This window comes from Trichechus manatus, unplaced genomic scaffold (assembly GCF_000243295.1).
Source record: "Trichechus manatus latirostris isolate Lorelei unplaced genomic scaffold, TriManLat1.0 scaffold00056, whole genome shotgun sequence".
Taxonomy (NCBI): Eukaryota; Metazoa; Chordata; class Mammalia; order Sirenia; family Trichechidae; genus Trichechus; species Trichechus manatus.
In genome coordinates, this window is record NW_004443992.1 from 9,145,622 (window position 1) to 9,164,677 (window position 19,056).

The 19,056-nt window shown below is 36.7% G+C and overlaps 1 protein-coding gene across 1 annotated transcript in view; it reads right to left on the reverse strand.

Moving 5' to 3' along the window:
• ALS2 (alsin Rho guanine nucleotide exchange factor ALS2) overlaps positions 1-19,056 on the reverse strand; it is an 81,969-nt gene that overhangs the window by 39,168 nt on the left and 23,745 nt on the right. The window contains exons 5-10 of the mRNA XM_004378227.2: positions 17,082-17,439; positions 14,620-14,788; positions 12,398-12,494; positions 9,484-9,561; positions 2,972-3,154; positions 689-860 (exon numbers count right to left, since the gene is read on the reverse strand). Of these exons, the coding sequence (XP_004378284.1) occupies positions 689-860; positions 2,972-3,154; positions 9,484-9,561; positions 12,398-12,494; positions 14,620-14,788; positions 17,082-17,439 (1,057 nt within the window). The remainder of the gene's footprint in view (positions 1-688; positions 861-2,971; positions 3,155-9,483; positions 9,562-12,397; positions 12,495-14,619; positions 14,789-17,081; positions 17,440-19,056) is intronic.

A 19,056-nucleotide genomic window follows, 5' to 3' on the forward strand; every position in this document is an offset into this window, starting at 1 on the left:
TCTTTTAAGACAACTTCTTCCCAGGTACTTAGTACACCCTGGACGGTAGCATTCCATCAAGGACTACTGTACTTCATACCCTCCATACTCCATCCCATCTAGGAGTACTGTACTCCATTACCTCCTTTACTCCCATCCCTCTTTGTAGCTGATTTCAGCTAAGAAAACGAAAATTAAATTAATTCATACTAAAGTGGGCTAAGACCCTTAACACTCCCAGAGTTACCTACAACATTAAGAGACTATTTGTAAATCCAAATAAATCTCTACTTGACAGAATTCTAAGAACTGTAAGAAAGAAAATGAAAATTCAGGTACTATAATGAAAGATATCTTAGGACAAGTGAAGCTGTATGTGTTATTTGGAAGTCTAACGTCAAGGCTCAATTTTCTCAAAGTTGTTACTGCTTCTCTGCCATGAATTTCTAAAAGTTCCATTTTCTACCTCCATAAAGGCTCCCCTGGCAGTAGAAGAAGCTCTAGATATGGTAGGATAAAGCAGGGGCAGCTGGGTTATTGACAAACTGGAAATTGTTTGTAAGATGCTAACTGTGTACAAAAAGAGAATGGAAAAAAAGGAGTAAACTATAACTCAAAAGGTTTTCTTTATTCGTGATATAGAGAAAACAGATAAAGCAACAGCCTTGATGATTTGGGGGTAAAGGTGGGTAGGGGGTGCTCTACTTACCTAAGCTGAGAAGAGGCCTGAGAATCTGAGATTTGGTATCACTCAGTTTTGAATAGAACTGTCTTTCTGTAGCAGCCAACTCATGAAGACTAGCAATATACCCCATAATGTTTTTGTCCACCAAGGTCAGAAAGCTGTCTTTTCCTGCTGTCACTCTGCTTATGTACCCAAGCTGAAACAGAAGAAAAAGATTAAAGAGAAAATATAATTTACTAATAGCAATTTGGTCATTAAAGCCAAGTCATACCAGCTAGTGAGGGCCAACTGTTAAAACAATCAGGAAATTTGCAAGCTGGTTATTAAACTATTGGTAACTTGAAATCAGCTGCAGTGAAAGTATCAAAAAATTGACCAACTTTTCTTTTAAGCTGGCTTACCAGCACACCGTTACACAGGTATACCTAAATCTATATCTACAGCTATATATACATCTATACTTTGTTCATTTATCTCCAAGATGCTTTTTTATTTCACGTTACAGTGGTTTGGGTCCACACATCTTGGAATATAAAGATCCAATCATATGGATATATGTCTCAGGACTCCTTTTTGCACGAAATACGATTAATGAGAACAGAGAGGATCCCTATGTTGTACACTGAGCTATCAAGGGTCTAGCTGTTATCTTGCCTCTTAAAAGTACAACATAAAAGTGATTTTCTTTAAAATGGACTTTTTGTCATTTACCATTGGCAGCAGCGTCACTAGGATTGGTGTCACCCAGTGTGGTAACTCATGGTGTCACCTCCCCCATGCTAGTTACCACAATACTATAGCTAAAACACCAGAAATTTTGACAAAACCCGTGGCTATAAAAACACTGGTAGCAACGAAAACAACAGCACATGCGCTTGTCGCCTGTGCAGATGAAACCATGTGATTTGAAGTGTCATTATAATTGGGCAATAATGACAGCTCTGACCAGAGGGCATCAGAAGGTTCAAAAAGTAAATCAGCATAGAGTTCTAGCCTTGTAGGTATACTGATACAGATAAGCTGGGCTTATGAAAATTTTTGTTGTTGTTATAACTACAGGGATATTTTTACAAAAAAACAATAAATTTCTGCTGAAACACTGCACAAAGCTTTAATAGACAGTCATTTTGGTGCACCCCCTCTGACAGTGTCACCCAGTGCGGTCCGCACCCCCTGCAACCCTCTAGTGATGCCACCGACCAAAATCATTCATTTTAGTACTACTGAACAAAATCATTCAATGTCTGTCTTCACATATCCTTATGAAAGCAAGCAGCCAAGCTGCAGACCCAATAAACTATTAGCATCCCATGGTAACCAAAGACACCAATTAGAGCCTTGTCCCTTCCATCAGGCTATTTCATCCTTTATCTAGATTGTGGAATCTTTCATGAGGAATGTGGAGCTAGGGCCAACAACCACAAAGAGTCAATTAGCGTGCCTGGAATAACTGGCTAAACTTTGGCCAGTGTTGCCATTAGCAAGAAAGATCTTGTCCCTATACATTCATAGCTTACAGTCATAGCCAGAAAAAACAAACACAAAGAATAAAAAAGAATTCATAGGCTCTACTGTTCAACAAGAATAAAAAATCCAGAATGCACTAGCTGTTAATTTCCTTCTGCCATGCCACTTTGAAGATGTGAGTTACTTTAGTGGCAAAAAGAAAACCAGAAATGGGCCAACAGTATAAGTTTATGAAAAAGAGATAAGTAGAAAAGCCAAGAAATTCAGATCTACAAGTTAAAAAAAAAGGGGTAAACAGAAGTAAATAAAATGAAAGGCTGAGAGCAGGGGGGCAGCAGTGGGAGACAGAGCATTGTCAGGGGGGCTGTCAGGTCTGCCACTCGCCCATCTCATGCCCCTGCAATTTTTACTTTTTCCACTCATAGTTAGAAATTCATCTACTCTATTTCTATCCTAATTCACCTCTGAGGGCTATATGAATGCAGTCAGGAAACTTCATTGTGAAATATGCTCTTTAATAATCCTACATGAGGGCATCAATTCAATAAAATTCATAAAGTATACAGTATGAGGATACGGCAGTGAATGACAGTGCCTAAAATCCGTACCTTCGCGAATCTTACATTATAGTTATGGAGGACTGACAAGAAGTAAATTACATAGTGTATTAGATAAGTAATATGGAGAAAAATGAAGCAGGAAAAGGACTAAGAGAGGATGGGAAGTGTTTTACAATTTAAAATCAGGTAGTCACAGATACTTGATAACAGTTAGGCATACATACAAATAATAACAAAAATAGACTTTTCACGTGGGCTTTGGGATCCAATTCCTGTTCACCTTACTACAGGAGAGAAGTACTGGAGTCTTAGTACCACTGTGATTCTCTGGAAGGCTGTCACCTTCTGCAGGGTCCTGTCGGCCACTGTAATATAATCCAGGCTGGAAATCTTCTGTATCCACTAAAAACAGGGAATAATCCTGGCCTGCAGCTACACTCCATACTCCATTTTCACGGTTTACCTGCAACGACAGCAAGATACTATCTGTTCAAGATGAAGGCAATCAGACAAAACTTTAGATCCATAAGAACTGAAATGCTAGGTTGCTTAAACAGGCATAGTACAAAGTCAGTCATAACTTAGAGGGCAGAACTCACCCAGCAATGTCCCCAATCAAACACAGAAGAGATGCAAGAGAAAGCAGGAATCCTTTGCTCAACTTTTAAATTTAGAATTAGATTGTTTTTATAAAAATCTGAAAATTTAGAATTTAAAAGGAAAAAACCATAGATCTGATTTTTTATTGTTATGTTAAAACTCCCCAGAGGACTCAAAGGGCCCAGAAATATCTAGAACCATATCTGGCAGGTAGGACACACTTGGCTGCCTTTGTACATCCACATTCAGTTATGTGCACAAAATCAAGATAAAAAGAAAAAAATGAAACAAAGCTAAATTCCATTCAGGCCATACTAAACCCTTGGGTGCTAAATTTCAGTCTTTCCACTTGGAACTCACTATCCCTCTGGTGTAACTTGGCTGTGCCAACTCCCAAGATCTTGAAACTGGCAGGACCCGTTAAGACACCCATCTACATAGATATACTAGACCAGTGGTTTGCAAAGAGTGGTCCTTGGAGCAGCAGCAATCACCTGGGAACAGGTACAAACTCTCGGTCCCAAAGCTACTGAGGGTGGGGCCCAGCAATCCGTGTTTTAACGAGCCCTCTAGGTGATTCTGATGTATGAAAAGTTAGAAAACCACTGCTCTAGACCAATGGTTTTCAAAATTCAATCACCTCAGGAGTCCACATAGGTGATTCAGAAGCAACCATAGAAAGGCAGGTGTAAGGGCTCTGGGGCCCCTCTCCATCCTTCAATCCGAGTAGTTCCATGTTTACCTGTTGTACGCATTCATAAGATTTCATTAGAAAAAAGGCTTCTCCTGTGAAAAAAATTTTTGAAAACTACAGCTCCAGTCTCTGCACCCACCTTCAGCTGTGACTCCTGGGCTGAGAAACAAAAATCCTTTATCTGTCAGATTCTCTGTGTCTAGATAGGCTCCAACTCCTAGATGACTCTATGCGTGTGTGTGTGTCTCCACTACTTTATAGCTATCCTGTTCTGCAATGACACTATATTCTCAAATTCAGTATATCCAAATAACTACACCATCAAGTTGATTCCGACTCATAGCAACCCTATACAACAGAGGAGAACTGTCACACAGGGTTTCCAAGGCTGCAATCTTTACAGAAGCAGACTACCATATCTTCCTTCCGAGGAGTAGCTGGTGGGTTCGAACCACCTACCTTTCGGTTAGCAACCAAGCGCTTAACCACTGCACCACTAGGACTCCTTTCCAAATTACTAACTTCCTGTTAATTCTGCAAAGAAATAATTAAAATTTTTACAAGAGGAAGGTGTCTTCTTCTTAGTCTCTCTTGTTGTTGTTAGATGCCATCCAGTCAGTTCCAACTCACAGTGACCCTATGTACAACAGAACGAACACTGGTCCTGTGCCATCCTCACAATCCTTGTTATGCCTGAGCCCATTGTTGTAGCCACTCATCGAAGGTCTTTCTCTTTTTCGCTGGCCCTCCACCTTACCAAGCATGATGTTCTTCCAGGGACTGATCCCTCCTGATAACATGTCCAAAGTATGTGAGACATAGTCTCGCCATTCTTGCTTCTAAGAAGCATTCTGTTGTACTTCTTCCAAGACAGATTTGTTTGTGCTTTTGGCAGTCCATAGTATATTCAATATTCTTCACCAACATCACAATTCAAAGGCATCATCTCTTCTTTGGTCTTCCTAATTCATCGTCCAGCTTTCACATGCATACGAGGTAACTGAAAACACCATGGCTCAGATCAGGTGCACCTTAGTCTTCAAGGTGACATCTTTCCCTTTCAACACTTTAAAGAGGACTTTTGCAGCAGATTTGCCCAATGCAATGTGTCTTTTGATTTCCTGACTGCTGCTTTCATGGGTGTTGAATGTGGAGTCAAGTAAAATGAAATCCTTGACAACTTCGATCTTTTCTCCGTTTATCATGATGCTGCTTATTGGTCCAGTTGTGAGGACTTTTGTTTTCTTTATGTTAGGGTGTAATCCATACTGAAGGCTGTGGTATTTGATCTTCATCAGTAAGTGCTTCAAGTCCTCTTCACTTTCAGCAAGCAAGGTTGTGTCATCTTCTTAACTCAGGTTGTTCATGAGTCTTCCTTCAATCCTGATGTCCCGTTCTTCTTCATATAGTTCAGCTTCTTGGGTTATTTGTTCATCATACAGATTGAATAGGTACGGTGAAAGGATACAACCCTGGCACACACCTTTCCTGATTTTAAACCACGCAGTATCCCCTTGCTCTATTCGAACAACTGCCTCTTGATCTATGTACAAGTTCCTCATGAGCACAATTAAGTGTTCTGGAATTCCCATTCTTCACAATGTTATCCATAATCTGTTATGATCCACACAGCCAAATGCCTTTGCACAGTCAATAAAACACAGGTAAACATCTTTCTGGAATTCTCTGCTTTCAGCCAGGATCCATCTGACAAGAGGAATGATATCCCTGGTTCCACATCCTCTTCTGAATCCAGCGTGAATTTCTGGTAGTTCTCTGTCAATGTACTGCTGCAGCTGCTTTTGAATGATCTTCAGCAAAATTTTACTTGCGAGTAACATTAACGAAATTTTGCAATAATTTCCACATTTGGTTGGATCACCTTTCTTGGGAATAGGCATAAATATGGATCTCTTCCAGTTGGCCAGGTAGCTGTCTTCCAAATTTCTTGGCATAGACGAGTGAGCACCTCCAGCGGTGCACTCATTTGTTGAAACATCTCAATTGGTATTCCGTGAGTCTTGTTTTTCGCTAATGCCTTCAGTGCAGCTTGGACTTCTTCCTTCAATACCATAAGTTCCTGATCATATGCTACCTCTTGAAATGGTTGAACATTGACCAATTCTTTTTGGTATAGTGACTCTGTGTATTCTTTCCATTTTCTTTTGATGTTTCCTGCGTTAATATTTTCTCTGTAGAATCCTTCACTATTGCAACTTGAGGTTTGAATTTTTTCTTCAGTTCTTTCAACTTGAGAAATGCCGAGCGTGTTCTTCCCTTCTGGTTTTCTATCTCCAGGTCTTTGCACGTGTCATTATAATACTTTACTCCGTCTTCTCGAGCTGCCCTTTGAAATCTTCTTTTCAGCTCTTTTACTTCATCATTTCTTCCTTTTGCTTTAGAGGCTCGACGTTCAAGAGCAAGTTTCAGAGTCTCTTCTGACATACATTTTGGTCTTTTCTTTCTTTCCTGTCTTTTTAATGACTTCTTGCGTTCTTCACGTATGATGTCCTTGATGTCATTCCACAACTCTTCTGGTCTTCGGTCATTAGTGTTCAATGCATCAAATCTATTCTTAAGATGGTCTCTAAATTCAGGTGGGATAAACTCAAGGTCGTACTTTGGCTCTCATAGACTTGCTCTAATTTTCTTCAGTTTCAACTTGAACCTGCATATGAGCAATTGATGGTTTATTCTGTAGTCAGCCCCTGGCCTTGTTCTGACCAATGATATTGAGCTTTCCCATCATCTCTTTGCACAGATGTAGTCGATTTGATTCTTGTTTATTCTATCTGGTGAGGTCTGTCTGTATAGTCGCCATTTATGATGGTGAAAAAAGGTATTTGCAATGAAGAAGTCATTGGTCTTGCAAAATTCTATCATGCAATCTCCAGCATCATTCCTATCACCAAGGCCATATTTTCCAACTACTGATCCTTCTTCTTTGTTTCCAACTTTCGCATTCCAATCACCAGTAATTATCAATGCATCCTGACTGCAAGTTCGATCAATTTCAGACTGCAGAAGCTGGTAAAAATCTTCCATTTCTTCATCTTTGGCCTTAGTGGTTGGTGCATAAATTTGAATAATAGCCGTATTAACTGGTCTTCCTTGTAGGCGTACGGACATTACCCTATCACTTGACAGCGCTGTACTTCAGGACAGATCCTGAAAGGTTCTTTTTGACAATAAACGCAACGCCATTCCTCTTCAAGTTGTCATTCCCATCATAGTAGATCATATGACTGTCCAATTCAAAATGGCCAATACCAGTCCATTTCAGCTCACTGATGCCTAGGATATTGATATTTATGCATTCCATTTCATTTCTGACGACTTCCAATTTTCCTAGATTCATATTTCGTATATTCCACGTTCCAATTATTAGTGGATATTTCCAGCTGTTTCTTCTCATTTTCAGTCATGCCGTATCAGCAAATGAAGGTCCCAAAAGCTTGACTCAACCCACGTCATTAAGGTCAACTCTACTTTGAGGAGGTAGCTTTTCCCCAGTCATATTTTGAGTGCCTTCCAACCTGAGAGGCTCATCTTAGTCTCTAATCATAACTAATGCAGACCTCACTCAGCTCCAACTTTTAATTCTAATTCTAACAGATTAATTAGAATGACTTCAAAATGGTCTTCTCATCCTGCCAAATAAAATACCAAAATCTTGATGCTATAATTTTTAGACATACAGTAAAAGAGTAATGAAACTAAAAACTCATAACAAATTCCATTCTCTCTTCTCTGAATCTAAAATGTTTAGTAAAAATTTTATTTCCAAGGTCTCCATGCTAAACTGAGAAAATTTCCTTAGTATGAGTAAGATCATCTTCTACTTTATTCAAATAAATGAACCAAACCAAAAACCAAACCCACTGTCATCGAGACAATTTCGACTCATACTGACCCTATAGGACAGAATAAAACTGCCCCATAAAATTTCCAAGGAGTGGCTGGTGGATTCGAACTGCCAACCTTTTGGTTAGCAGCCAAACTCTTAACCACTGTGCCACCAGGGCTCCAAACAAATGAACAGCAGGGAACAGTTTACTATATCTTTATTTGTGATAAAATATCAAAAAATGAATAGCTTACTAATTAAATATTTTATAACAAAAATATTTAAAATTGGAGTTAGAAGTAATAACTGTTCCCTAATGTTTTAAGAGGAGGACCCCGGTGGCACAGTGGCTAAGTGCTTGGCTGCTAAATGAAAGGTTGGTGGTTCAAAACCACCAGCCGCTCTGCAGGAGAAAGATGAGGTAATCTGCTTTCATAAAGATTATAGCCTTGGTGTCGTGGGGTTGTTAACCAATGCCATAAAACAATATGTGTACTAACTGTTTAATGAGAAACTATTTGTTCTGTAAACCTTCATCTGAAGTACAATAAAAAAAAATAAAAATTACAGCCTTGGAAACCCTATGGGGCAGTTTTACTTTGTCCTATAGGGTCACTATGAGTCGGAATCAACTCCATGGCAGTGGGTTTGGTTTTGGGTTTATCCTTATTTAGTCTCTAGTACTCTCAATGGAGGATGTCTTGGGGAAGGGGGAAATACCAGAATCAGATTACATATGCATAAACTCCATACTCATTCTGTCATGCTATCACCATCGCAACTGCTCCCTAAAAAAACCCCTTGTATATAAGGAGGAAATAGTATTGATGAGAATTTAGTATTTCATTAAAATGTTTCGGCAGAAAAAAAGACTGACAAACACTGACTGCTCTAGAATTGTTTCAAAGGGACTAGAAGTTACCAATCTCTGAATAGCACCACATAGACTAAACTAAACTCAATTTACATAGTGAAAAAAAGCACCTATACATTTAGCTCCATTACCGAGAACGAAAAGGCTTATAAAAGCTTTTACTACTATGTATGTGGAGCCCTGGTGGCATGGTGGTCAAGAGCCACAGCAAGTTACAGCTGCTAACCAAAAGGTTGACAGTTCGAATCCACCAGCTGCTCCTTGGAAATACTATGGGACAGTTCTACTCTGTCCCACAAGGTAGCTATGAGTCAGAATCAACTCATTGGCAATGGGTACAGTACTACGTATGAAAAAAAAAATGAAACTACAGAATAATGTTATGTAAAAGTCAAACTTACTAAGAAGTCAAATAGTAGACATTATTTGGTAGTGTAAAGCTCAGAAGTCAACATGACTCCTAGAAAAATTATATTCTAAAAGAAAGTACTTTTTAACTTCTACTTTAAAAAAGGACAAAAGAGCTATGACTATTCAATAAATAGTAGAGGCTAAGAAGTAAAACATAGTCTAACACATCAAGAAAAACAACGTTTAACTGGAAAACAAATGGCTTCATGTTTTTTAAAAAAATATTTTGAGAACATCAAAACAAATTGAGATTATAAATATACAATTTCCCTAATTTTTTAAAATAAGAAATGGAGAGACACAAAGGGTTACAGTTCAGAATGCTGGAATAAGTTGCTGTAACAGTTACCAAGTTCACAAAAGTACCTTTGCAAGACGAGGAACTGTTGTTGGAAAATCGGAATGTCCAAGTTGACCAAAGGTATTGCTACCCCATGAGTAAACCTATCAGAAAACCACAGGATAGTAGGTAAGAGTTGTGAATCTGATTTTGTATGTCAATTCCGAACCTCTTACAATAACTTATATATACAGCAACAGTTACAGACAAAATACTTATACTAGTCTCCCTACTCTTTAAAACAGCAGATATTAAGAAAACTCATTTTTAAACAAGACCAGAGATAATGAACAGGCAGAGTACCTAAGACACAGAGTCCAAGGGCTAACAATAACAATAATAACAATAACTGACATTTTTGAGGTGCTTACTAGCCAGGCACTGTTCTTAACACTTTCCCTGTATTAACTAATGTTTAATTCTCACAACAATCCTTTTTTTTTTTAACAGATAAGGAAACTACTCCAGAGAGGTTCAATAGCTTACCCCAGGTCACAAATTTTTAAGTGGCAGAGCTAAAATTTAATCCAGGAATTATCTATCCTATACTGTCTCTTACAAAGAAGGTGATGGAAAAATAAAGGTAGGTGCTATTTAAAAAAAAAGGAATCATGATTTATTAATCTGTACATAGGAGTACTATGGAATGACTGTAAGCCTTTTCATATATGAAGAGTTATTGTAGGAGAAACACAAATATTTATGCTCCATTACTGACAAAAGAAAACTAGATTATAGTGACTATATTTAATGAAAATGGTTTTGCTTACTCTTATTTTAAAAGTAATTCATGGTCATTGTGCAAGACTGACAGCACAAAAAAATATAAAGAAAGTGAAAACCATCGATGAACTGACCATTCAGAGACAACTATTACTTTGTTTTAGGAAGATACACATATATTCTTCCAAAAATTTTAACGTCTACAAGATAGATACAATGTACATATAAAATGTCAAGTGCAAAACAGGAGCATGCCAAAAATGCTGTTTTGTGATCTGGTTTTTTTTTTTTTTTTTCATTTAATGCTATGCACTGACATTTTTGTATGTGAATAAATATAGATCTACAACATCATTTTTAATAATCACATAGAATTCCACTGTGGACTTAACTATAATCAATTACCAACCGAATCAAGCATATTTATTAGTAAGTTCTTTCCAATTATTTAGTATTTAAAATTCGATATTAAAAATTCTTGAATATATACGTGTGTGTGTGTGTGTGTGTGTGTGTGTGTGTGTGTATTTCCTTAGGATAAATTTCTAGGCCAAAAGGCTTCAGGTCAATAAATACGCACATTTTGATGTCTGATACATACTGACAAATTGCCCTCCAGAAAGGTCTAATTTACATTCCCACCAGCAATGTGGTACCTTTTTCCCATATTCTCATGGTCACTGAGTATTAAATGTAATCTTTGTGAGTCTGGTAGATAAGAAAAATATTTTACTGTTGTTTATTTAAATATGTTTACTAAAATGGTCGATCATCTTTTCATTTGTTGGCCATTTCCATTTCTTCTTTTACAAATGGAATATAAATGTCCTTGAACAATTTTTCTTTATGTACCAGAATAGCAACCTGTTATCTACCATATATGCTATAAATATTTTTTCCCCCAGTTTGTTATGCATCTTAATTTTGTTTGTCATGTTTTTTGCTCTTCAGGACTGTTGAGTTTTTATATAGACAAATGTACCATCTTTACTTTCTAATTTCTGGTTTTGATGTCATCCTTTTTTCTATTCCTAAGGTTGTTTAAAAAAAGCAACTTAAATTTGTTATAATACATGTAAGGTTTTATTTTTTAACACCTGCACCTTAGTGGAATATGTAAGGTTATCTTTTTTTTTTTTCCTGCAAATGAGAAGTCAGTGGTTCCAACAGCATTTACTGAATATTCACTCTCGTTTCCCCAACTGATCTGAAATGCCCACTTTTATCATATAGTAAATTCTCATATATACTTCATTCTATTTCTAGTCTACAGGCATGTTTCTGTTCCACTGATCTGTTTGTAGTTTCATAAAATATTTTATAAGGCTAATCCTCACTCCTTCTGTTCTTTTTCAGAATTTACCTAACTCACCTCCTATGCTTATTCTCTCAGAATAATTTTGGAATCATTTTATCAAGTTGTAAATATTATATTGGAATATTTCTAGGATTATACTGAATTTACAGATTTAGAAAGAAATAATATTTTGCAACATTGACTCTTCCCATCCAAAAATAGAATTTCTTTCCCTTTATCCAGTTTGCTTTTATGACATTTTAGAAGCATTCTACAGTTTGTGTCAGGTGGGCTCTATATATTTCCTGTCAAGATTATTCCTATTTCCTTTATACTTTTGCTGTTATGGTGAACAGATTCTTTCCCCCCACAAGTATGTCTTCTGTTTTACTGCAGGTATATAAGAAAGCTAGTAGTTTGCATATGTTTATTTTGTAACTGACCACTTACCTAATCTCTCATTATTAAGCTTTTTAGATGATTCATCATGTTAATCACAGTAAATCTCCTTTTATTTTCCAATATTTACATTCATTTATATGGGTTATTTTAGTTTTTTGGGTAGCCTAATATGTGAAATTTAAAATAAAATAAAATATTTAAAGAGTTTAGAATCTTTTATTGGCTCTCCAAAAAGATAAAGGGATTGGTGGAGAATTCTTATCTGAATATATCTAAGAATAATTTAAAACAACTAATTTTTAGGAGGTTTCATATAAGTACAGGCATGGTTTAAATGATTCTGGAGGGCACTTTCAGGTCCCAGAATTTTAAAAGAAAAAGTCTTGTGTTTTCTTTTTTTCCCCTTAACATCTTAATTATGGACTTTCTTCATCTAAGAATAAAAATTCACCAACACACTTTAAAAAATCTTAATCTTTCATGAAAATAAGATCAGCATTTAATAGTTTGCCTCCTACCTGGGATTTTGCTGTAAGTGCAAGAGAATGGTAGCCACCTGCCTCCAGAGAGATTACTTCTTTACTATCCAGAAATTTTACACACAGTGGTTGAAGCCTTAAAGAAAAACATACACACTCATATAAACGCAAAGAAAGAAGTATTCTCAACAAGAATCATAGCCTTTCTCAAATTTTAGAATAACTTCTTTCAAGTAAAACTAAACATTTCAAAAGAAAACCAAGTAAAAATACTAGATACATGCTCAATCTACTCCTAAATACTCTAAACAATTTTTGGATGGTTTCAGTTTAATCTCTATCAATCACTAATTAACCCCATAATCCAAATCTGTTAAGAATCATAAAACTTATTGCCCTAAGATAATCTCTAAACTTTAAACTAAAAATATACCACAAAGTCTTCTTAAAACCAAACAATAGTTTAACTTAACCAGTAAAGAACGTGTGCCTTGACTGGAGGGACCCCGGAAGACATGGCCCCAGACTCTGTCAGCCCAGCACTGAAAACATTCCCGAGGCCAACTCTTTAAACAAAGATTAGACTGGACTATAGGGCATAAAATGATACTTGTGAAGATTGTGCTTCTTAGTTCAAGTAGATACATGAGACTAAATGGGCAACTCCTGTCCAGAGGCAAGATGGGAAGGCAGAGAGGGTCAGGAGCTGGGTGAACGGGCACGGGAAATCTGGGGCAGAAAGGAGGAGTGTACTATCACAGTATAGGGAGAGCAACTAGGTCACATAACAATGTGTGTATAATTTCTGTATGAGAGACTAACTTGAATTGTAAACTTTCACTTAAAGCACATTAAAAAAAAAAAAGTTTGCCTTGAGCATTGTGCTCTTTTAAGATCTATCTATACGACATCAGAGGCACCCTGGTGGCACAGTGGTTAAGCGCTTGGCTGCTAACTGAAAGGTCTGTAGTTCGAACTCCCCGGTCACTCCAAAGGAGAAAGATGTGGCAGTCTGCTTCCGTAAAGATTTACATTTACAGCCTTGGAAATCCTATGGGGCAGTTCTACTCTGTCCTACAGGGTTGTTATGAGTCGGAATCAAATAGACGGCAGTGGGTTTGGTTTTCTTGGTTTATATGAGATCAAATTGACAACAGCAACTCAAGATTAGATAGGAACCTGAGGGCAGTGAGTTTATGTAAATGGGGTAGGAACAACTCAGAAAAGGATGGTGAGAATGGTTGTACAACTCAAAGAATATAATCAATGTCACTGAATTATACACGTAGAAATGGTTGAATTGGTGTATGTTCTGCTATGTATATTCTCAACAACAAAAATAAAATAAATTATATTAAAAAATCATAAAACTATGCATGATTCATTATGGCACAGAGTAAACTTAGGACACAATAAAATATAGAGTTTTGTTTTTTTTTTAAATTACAGTTGCCTTCACTCTGCTAAGAATAGAGACATTTATATTATCTGGCTGCTTGACATCCCATTTACACACCTACAAAGTTCACAAATATCTAATTTAATAATATCATAAGAGTTCCTCCAATGCACATGGATAAACCCAGTTGTCATTAAGTCAATTATGACTCATAGTGACCCCCTGTGTGTCAGAGTAGAACTGTGGTCCATAGGATTTTCAATGGCTAATTTGTCAGAAGTAGATCACCAGGCCTTTCTTCCAAGGTAATGCTACATGGACTTGAACTTCCAAACTTTTGGTTAGTAGCTGAGTGTGTTAACCATTTGCACCACCCAGGGATTCCAACGTATACAGACAGACATAGTTTAATGTCTCAGTTATCTTGGCAGTAGTAGAGACATCTTTCATGGTAAAAACCTATTGGCTCTTTTTAAGTTTTTTGGCGAAGAGCATATTAGTTTATTCACTGTTGGCTCTTTTTTATAAGTTAAAAATCTGAACCATTCCAGTGTACCAATGAAATACCATCTTATCCCCAACACCCCTTTTTGGATGCCAAGATGTATACACATCAAAAAAGAGATGGAAAGGTGCCCCATGGATACTCAGTCCTTCATTGTTAGGTACAAATTCAAGATTAAGGTGACAGCTTTTTATCAGAATTAATGACACATAATAATCTGGAGTTTGAAGGGGCCAGACTTCCTCTATGAGGAAACTGAGATTAAGACACTTTCACAGAATCTTTCCTGTTAGAGTTCAGTGACAGGAGAGGGGTTATATAAACCAGTTCCTTTCAGTAAACACAAGTAGCACTTACCTAGGCAGAACATCGCCATGCCCCAGCTGCCCTTCCTTCCCTTTCCCCCATGTCCACACTTCTGTTCTCAGAGAAGGGAGGAGGGCATCTGCCTCCCCACTGTATGTGGGGGTCAGAACCACTGTCCGTGTTTTCACCCGTGCAGCCTTTCTCAAGAGCCTGGGGGATACTGAAAACAAGCGGGGTAGGGTGAGAGAGTAGGGGCTGAGAAAAGAAGGTACCACTGATAAACTGCTGATTTTCAAAGAGATACACTAATATTGTACTTTAGAAGCATATTCTATATAGTTTCTCTATAAAAAGGTGACTTAGCCTATTACATTCTATCCTCCTACCACCTTCCCTATAGAGATTCACATACACGTTAGCATGCTGAAGGCACTGACAAGTCCTGCAGCGAAAAGCTCTGTTTAAATTTATTTAACCCAGCTCTGCTTCCAAACATTCAGCCACAGAATCCTTTCTTATATAACATCTATTGACATTTTTTGTGGCCTTGCATTCTAAAGAATATGCTTAACAAAATGAAACACTAAGACTGACAAATATTTTTTCCATTTCAAAGCAAAATTAAACTAAGCCTTTCCAAGCCAATGTCCAAGTTCAAATATATTACAAATAATTTTAATAAAGGATTCATTTCAGATACAAAATTAAAGAATTCTATGGTGGGAAATAGATTATAAAAGGGAAGTACCAAAATACAAACATTTTGATATGACTGAATATTTCAAATTCTTTTAGAGAGAGCTTAAATAATCTTTTAAAAGAATGCTGCCGTCTTCTGTTTATAGTGTCAAAATTTCAACAAAAGCATACAACATGATGTAAATCTTACACATCAAGTTGGTGGGAATGCATGTTTTAAAGAAAATCATCAAATGTCACCAAGTGTAGACTTAGTCACTTAATCATTAACTTGTGGGCCATAAGAAAGTGCTCATCACTGTCCAAGATCAACATCTTTTCTGGTGGGTGTACCAACCATTTGTATGCATATAGAGACTCAGACCTACTTGATGTTTCCTCATGGATGTATTCCAGATAATTTTAAAAGAGAAAGGGAAAAAGAGTACACATAAAATTTTTCCAGAGATATTTTTAGGTTACTAAGTAAAATCTAACCTTAGTAATTAAGTCCCTTAATACAGCTGCAGATTTCATATGGTCTAATGACAGGACGAAGATCAATATTCCCCAGTTGTTGTTCAAAGAGATCTCAAATATACTTAAAATGCTAAAGGACATTTTAGAATAAAAAATTTTTGGTGCAAGATTCTTCTTCATACTTAACAGAATGCATGGGCTTTCTTGCATATCATATATATATATGTATATATTCAAATTAATCAGGATTGACTATGGGTTTTATTTGCATAGATGAAAATCTAGTGGCAATTAGAATTAGAAGGCAGAAGAGAAGTGTGCAATGGCACAAGAGTGCAGTAAGTAAGACAAGTGTAGGGAACAGGGGCAGAGCAGAAAAGGCAAGTCTTAGTACAGTCTAAGATTCTTATCTTTGGAGCTTTGCACAAAATGGTGTAAACCAAAGGATGGCAAACTATAACTCATGCATCAAATACAGCCCACCACCTGTTTTTGTGAATACAGTTTTACTGGAAAATAGCCCTGCTCATTTGTTTATATATTGTTTATGGCTGCTTTCACACTACAACAGCATAGTTGAGTAGCTGTGACAGAGACTGTATGGCCTGCAAGTCCCAAAATATTTCTTTCTGAACCTTTGTAGAAGTTGTTTGCCAATTTCTGGTCTAGTCCTCTCAAACTTTAATGTGCATACTAATCACCTGGGGATCTTGTTATAATGCATATTCTGATTCAATACGTTTGGAGAAGGGCTTGGAATTCTGCATTTCTAAAAAGTTCCCAGATGCTGGTGCTGCTGCTGGTGGTGGTGGTTTGCAGACCACCTTTGAGAAGCAAAGGTCTAGATGACCAAGACTGCTGAATTGATTAAGAAATGTAGAAGAACCAATTGTGTAATACTCTTCATACTCTAAAAAGTTCATTACTAATGGTTTCAGAAAATGAAGTTTTCCCTTATTGAAGCTTAAAAATAAATTACATGGGGATGCTAGAATTATCTCCTCTTTCAGGCCAAGTACAACAATTCCTCACTTACCCAACAATGGTCACTTATCTGCAACCTCATCTATCTGGAGTATAGGCCCCATCTAGAAAATAAGGAAGCTACTGGCTATAGTCCAGAATAATAAATAAGGTTCATAAGCAGAAACAGACATCAGGAAAATGTTACGTTCTATAGTTACTCCTAAAACAGAGAAATTATAACTCTTTTAAAACCACTAAGATGGGCAAAATTAAATAAAATTTGACATTTAAATATATCAGCTTTAAGAATCAGGAAAGCAAATTATTACATAATGTAGCATGTGATGTCACGAGTATCTGGAATTCACAAGACCTGGTTATTTCCTTACCTTGTGACAACAATCCAGGAAGAGAGAGTCTTCGGCTGCCTCCCTCTGATTCTTCTTCTCTGATATCCACAAGACTTGAACTTTTCTTTCCTTGCATTGATTCCTGTTTAACCTGTTCTTCTCGGCTATCTTTCAGACCTTCTGGGCCTATGGAACTACTGCCTGCCTGAGCTCCAGTTTCACAAGGGGCTGTACTATAAAAGTTCATAACTTTCTTAAGAGACAAGGCCCCAGCTTCATATGTAGCAGCCACTCTCACACCAACAGCAGATGCACAAGAGACCACTAAGCTGTTTAGGGCTGAGGTGCTTGTGGTTGGCGGGCTGTGAAGATTAGGAATTGCTTCTTCTACAAGAGGCTAAAATATACACACATAAAAAAGTATATATAAAAAATGTAATCCCTTATACAACAATCAACAAAGAGAAAGTTTAACATCCATCACTATTTACATACTTAGTGAATTTAAAACAACAGCAGAAGGCTTAAAGCGTAAAGCTACCCTCGCTTTATTGTGGACTTAACACATTAGGAATAAGTACTTAAAATACAGTTTCTTACCAAGTACTTCCCTTTGGGTGTTGTGTTTTTCCATGGTGTTTAAAAATAAATTCCAGCTGCCCTTATAAAATTAATCACAGTGGAAGGGGAGGGAGAGGAAAAAAGTGCAAAACACTGCCTTTCATACAAGATGCAGTGACAGCTCTTGGGAAATAGGTTGAAAAGATACAAGTTTTATTACTGATCACTTTTAGGAACATTGACATATACGTATACTAAGAGCTATTTAAAAAAAAAGGATTTTAAGAAGAAAAAGCTTTTCCAAAAATGTCTGATAAATGGAAATTTAGGTATAGCACATATAGGCAGAAAAGTAAGTTAACCACTGATCTATCGGTCATAAATTATGTTCTTAAATTCAAGTCCTTCTACTGTTTCATCAGTGAGTTGTTTTTCACAACCTGGGGGTAAGGTAAGCTGAAGGATTACCTCTGCTCTCACTACCATGGAGGGTAAATGTGGTAGGTTAATAATTAAACATTTGTAACCAAAGAGTTCCTTCTTACTGTGATTCACAGGTGTATTCGAAAGTCAAACTAAAGCTCTCTAATATCTTGGTGAAAAATCTGTTGAAATTTAGTCCAACCTACCAAATGCCATTGTTTAATAAAAAAGGAAAGCTGCTGAATCTACCTACTAAACACAAAAAAGCTTTTGGCATATCATCATAGATCACAATAAAAAACTGGCTTCTCATTCTACGCCCAAACCCCTAAAGGTATATACAGACTCTTTAATTTGTTCTGTCATTAGAAAAAAAACAAAAAATTTAACACTGACTTTTGATTTTCTTAAGAGAAATAATTGCTGGTGCCTAGCATACTGCATGGCATATAGTAGGTACTCAATACATTTTGTTGGATTAAACACTAAATGCAGAAGAGCTATTCCTGTGCAAATAAAGGAACCTGGAATGAAAATACTCAATAAAATAAACAAACACACCATAGAAAACAAAAGATAAATACACACATAAATACTTCACTGGTGATACAGTCCCCATATCTTATTTAGGAGAACTATTATCACTATTTCCACCCTTTGTTTACAAAAGCTTATAACAGAAGTATTTAGGGGTGACTATTTTAAGAGGTTCTGACCATTAGCTAGAGGAAAGTCACAAAATTCTACTGTATATAAACATTCCATTATTCTTCTAAGTGACTCCTTCTACTTGATTATACTTAAGAATACAGGACCAATAGTTCTGATGAAAGACATAGCTTGAGAGTCCCAGTCAACCAACAGTAAAATTCAATAGTGAGGTATATGCTTCATTGCCAATATCGGTTTATTTCACAAACTTTTGTGAAATTTTTAGCTTATTTCACAAAAGGGAGATACCTTTTCAGTAATATCTGGCCAAAAGAGGAAAAAAAAAACCTGTCTAAACAAAAAAAGTTTATAATGAATC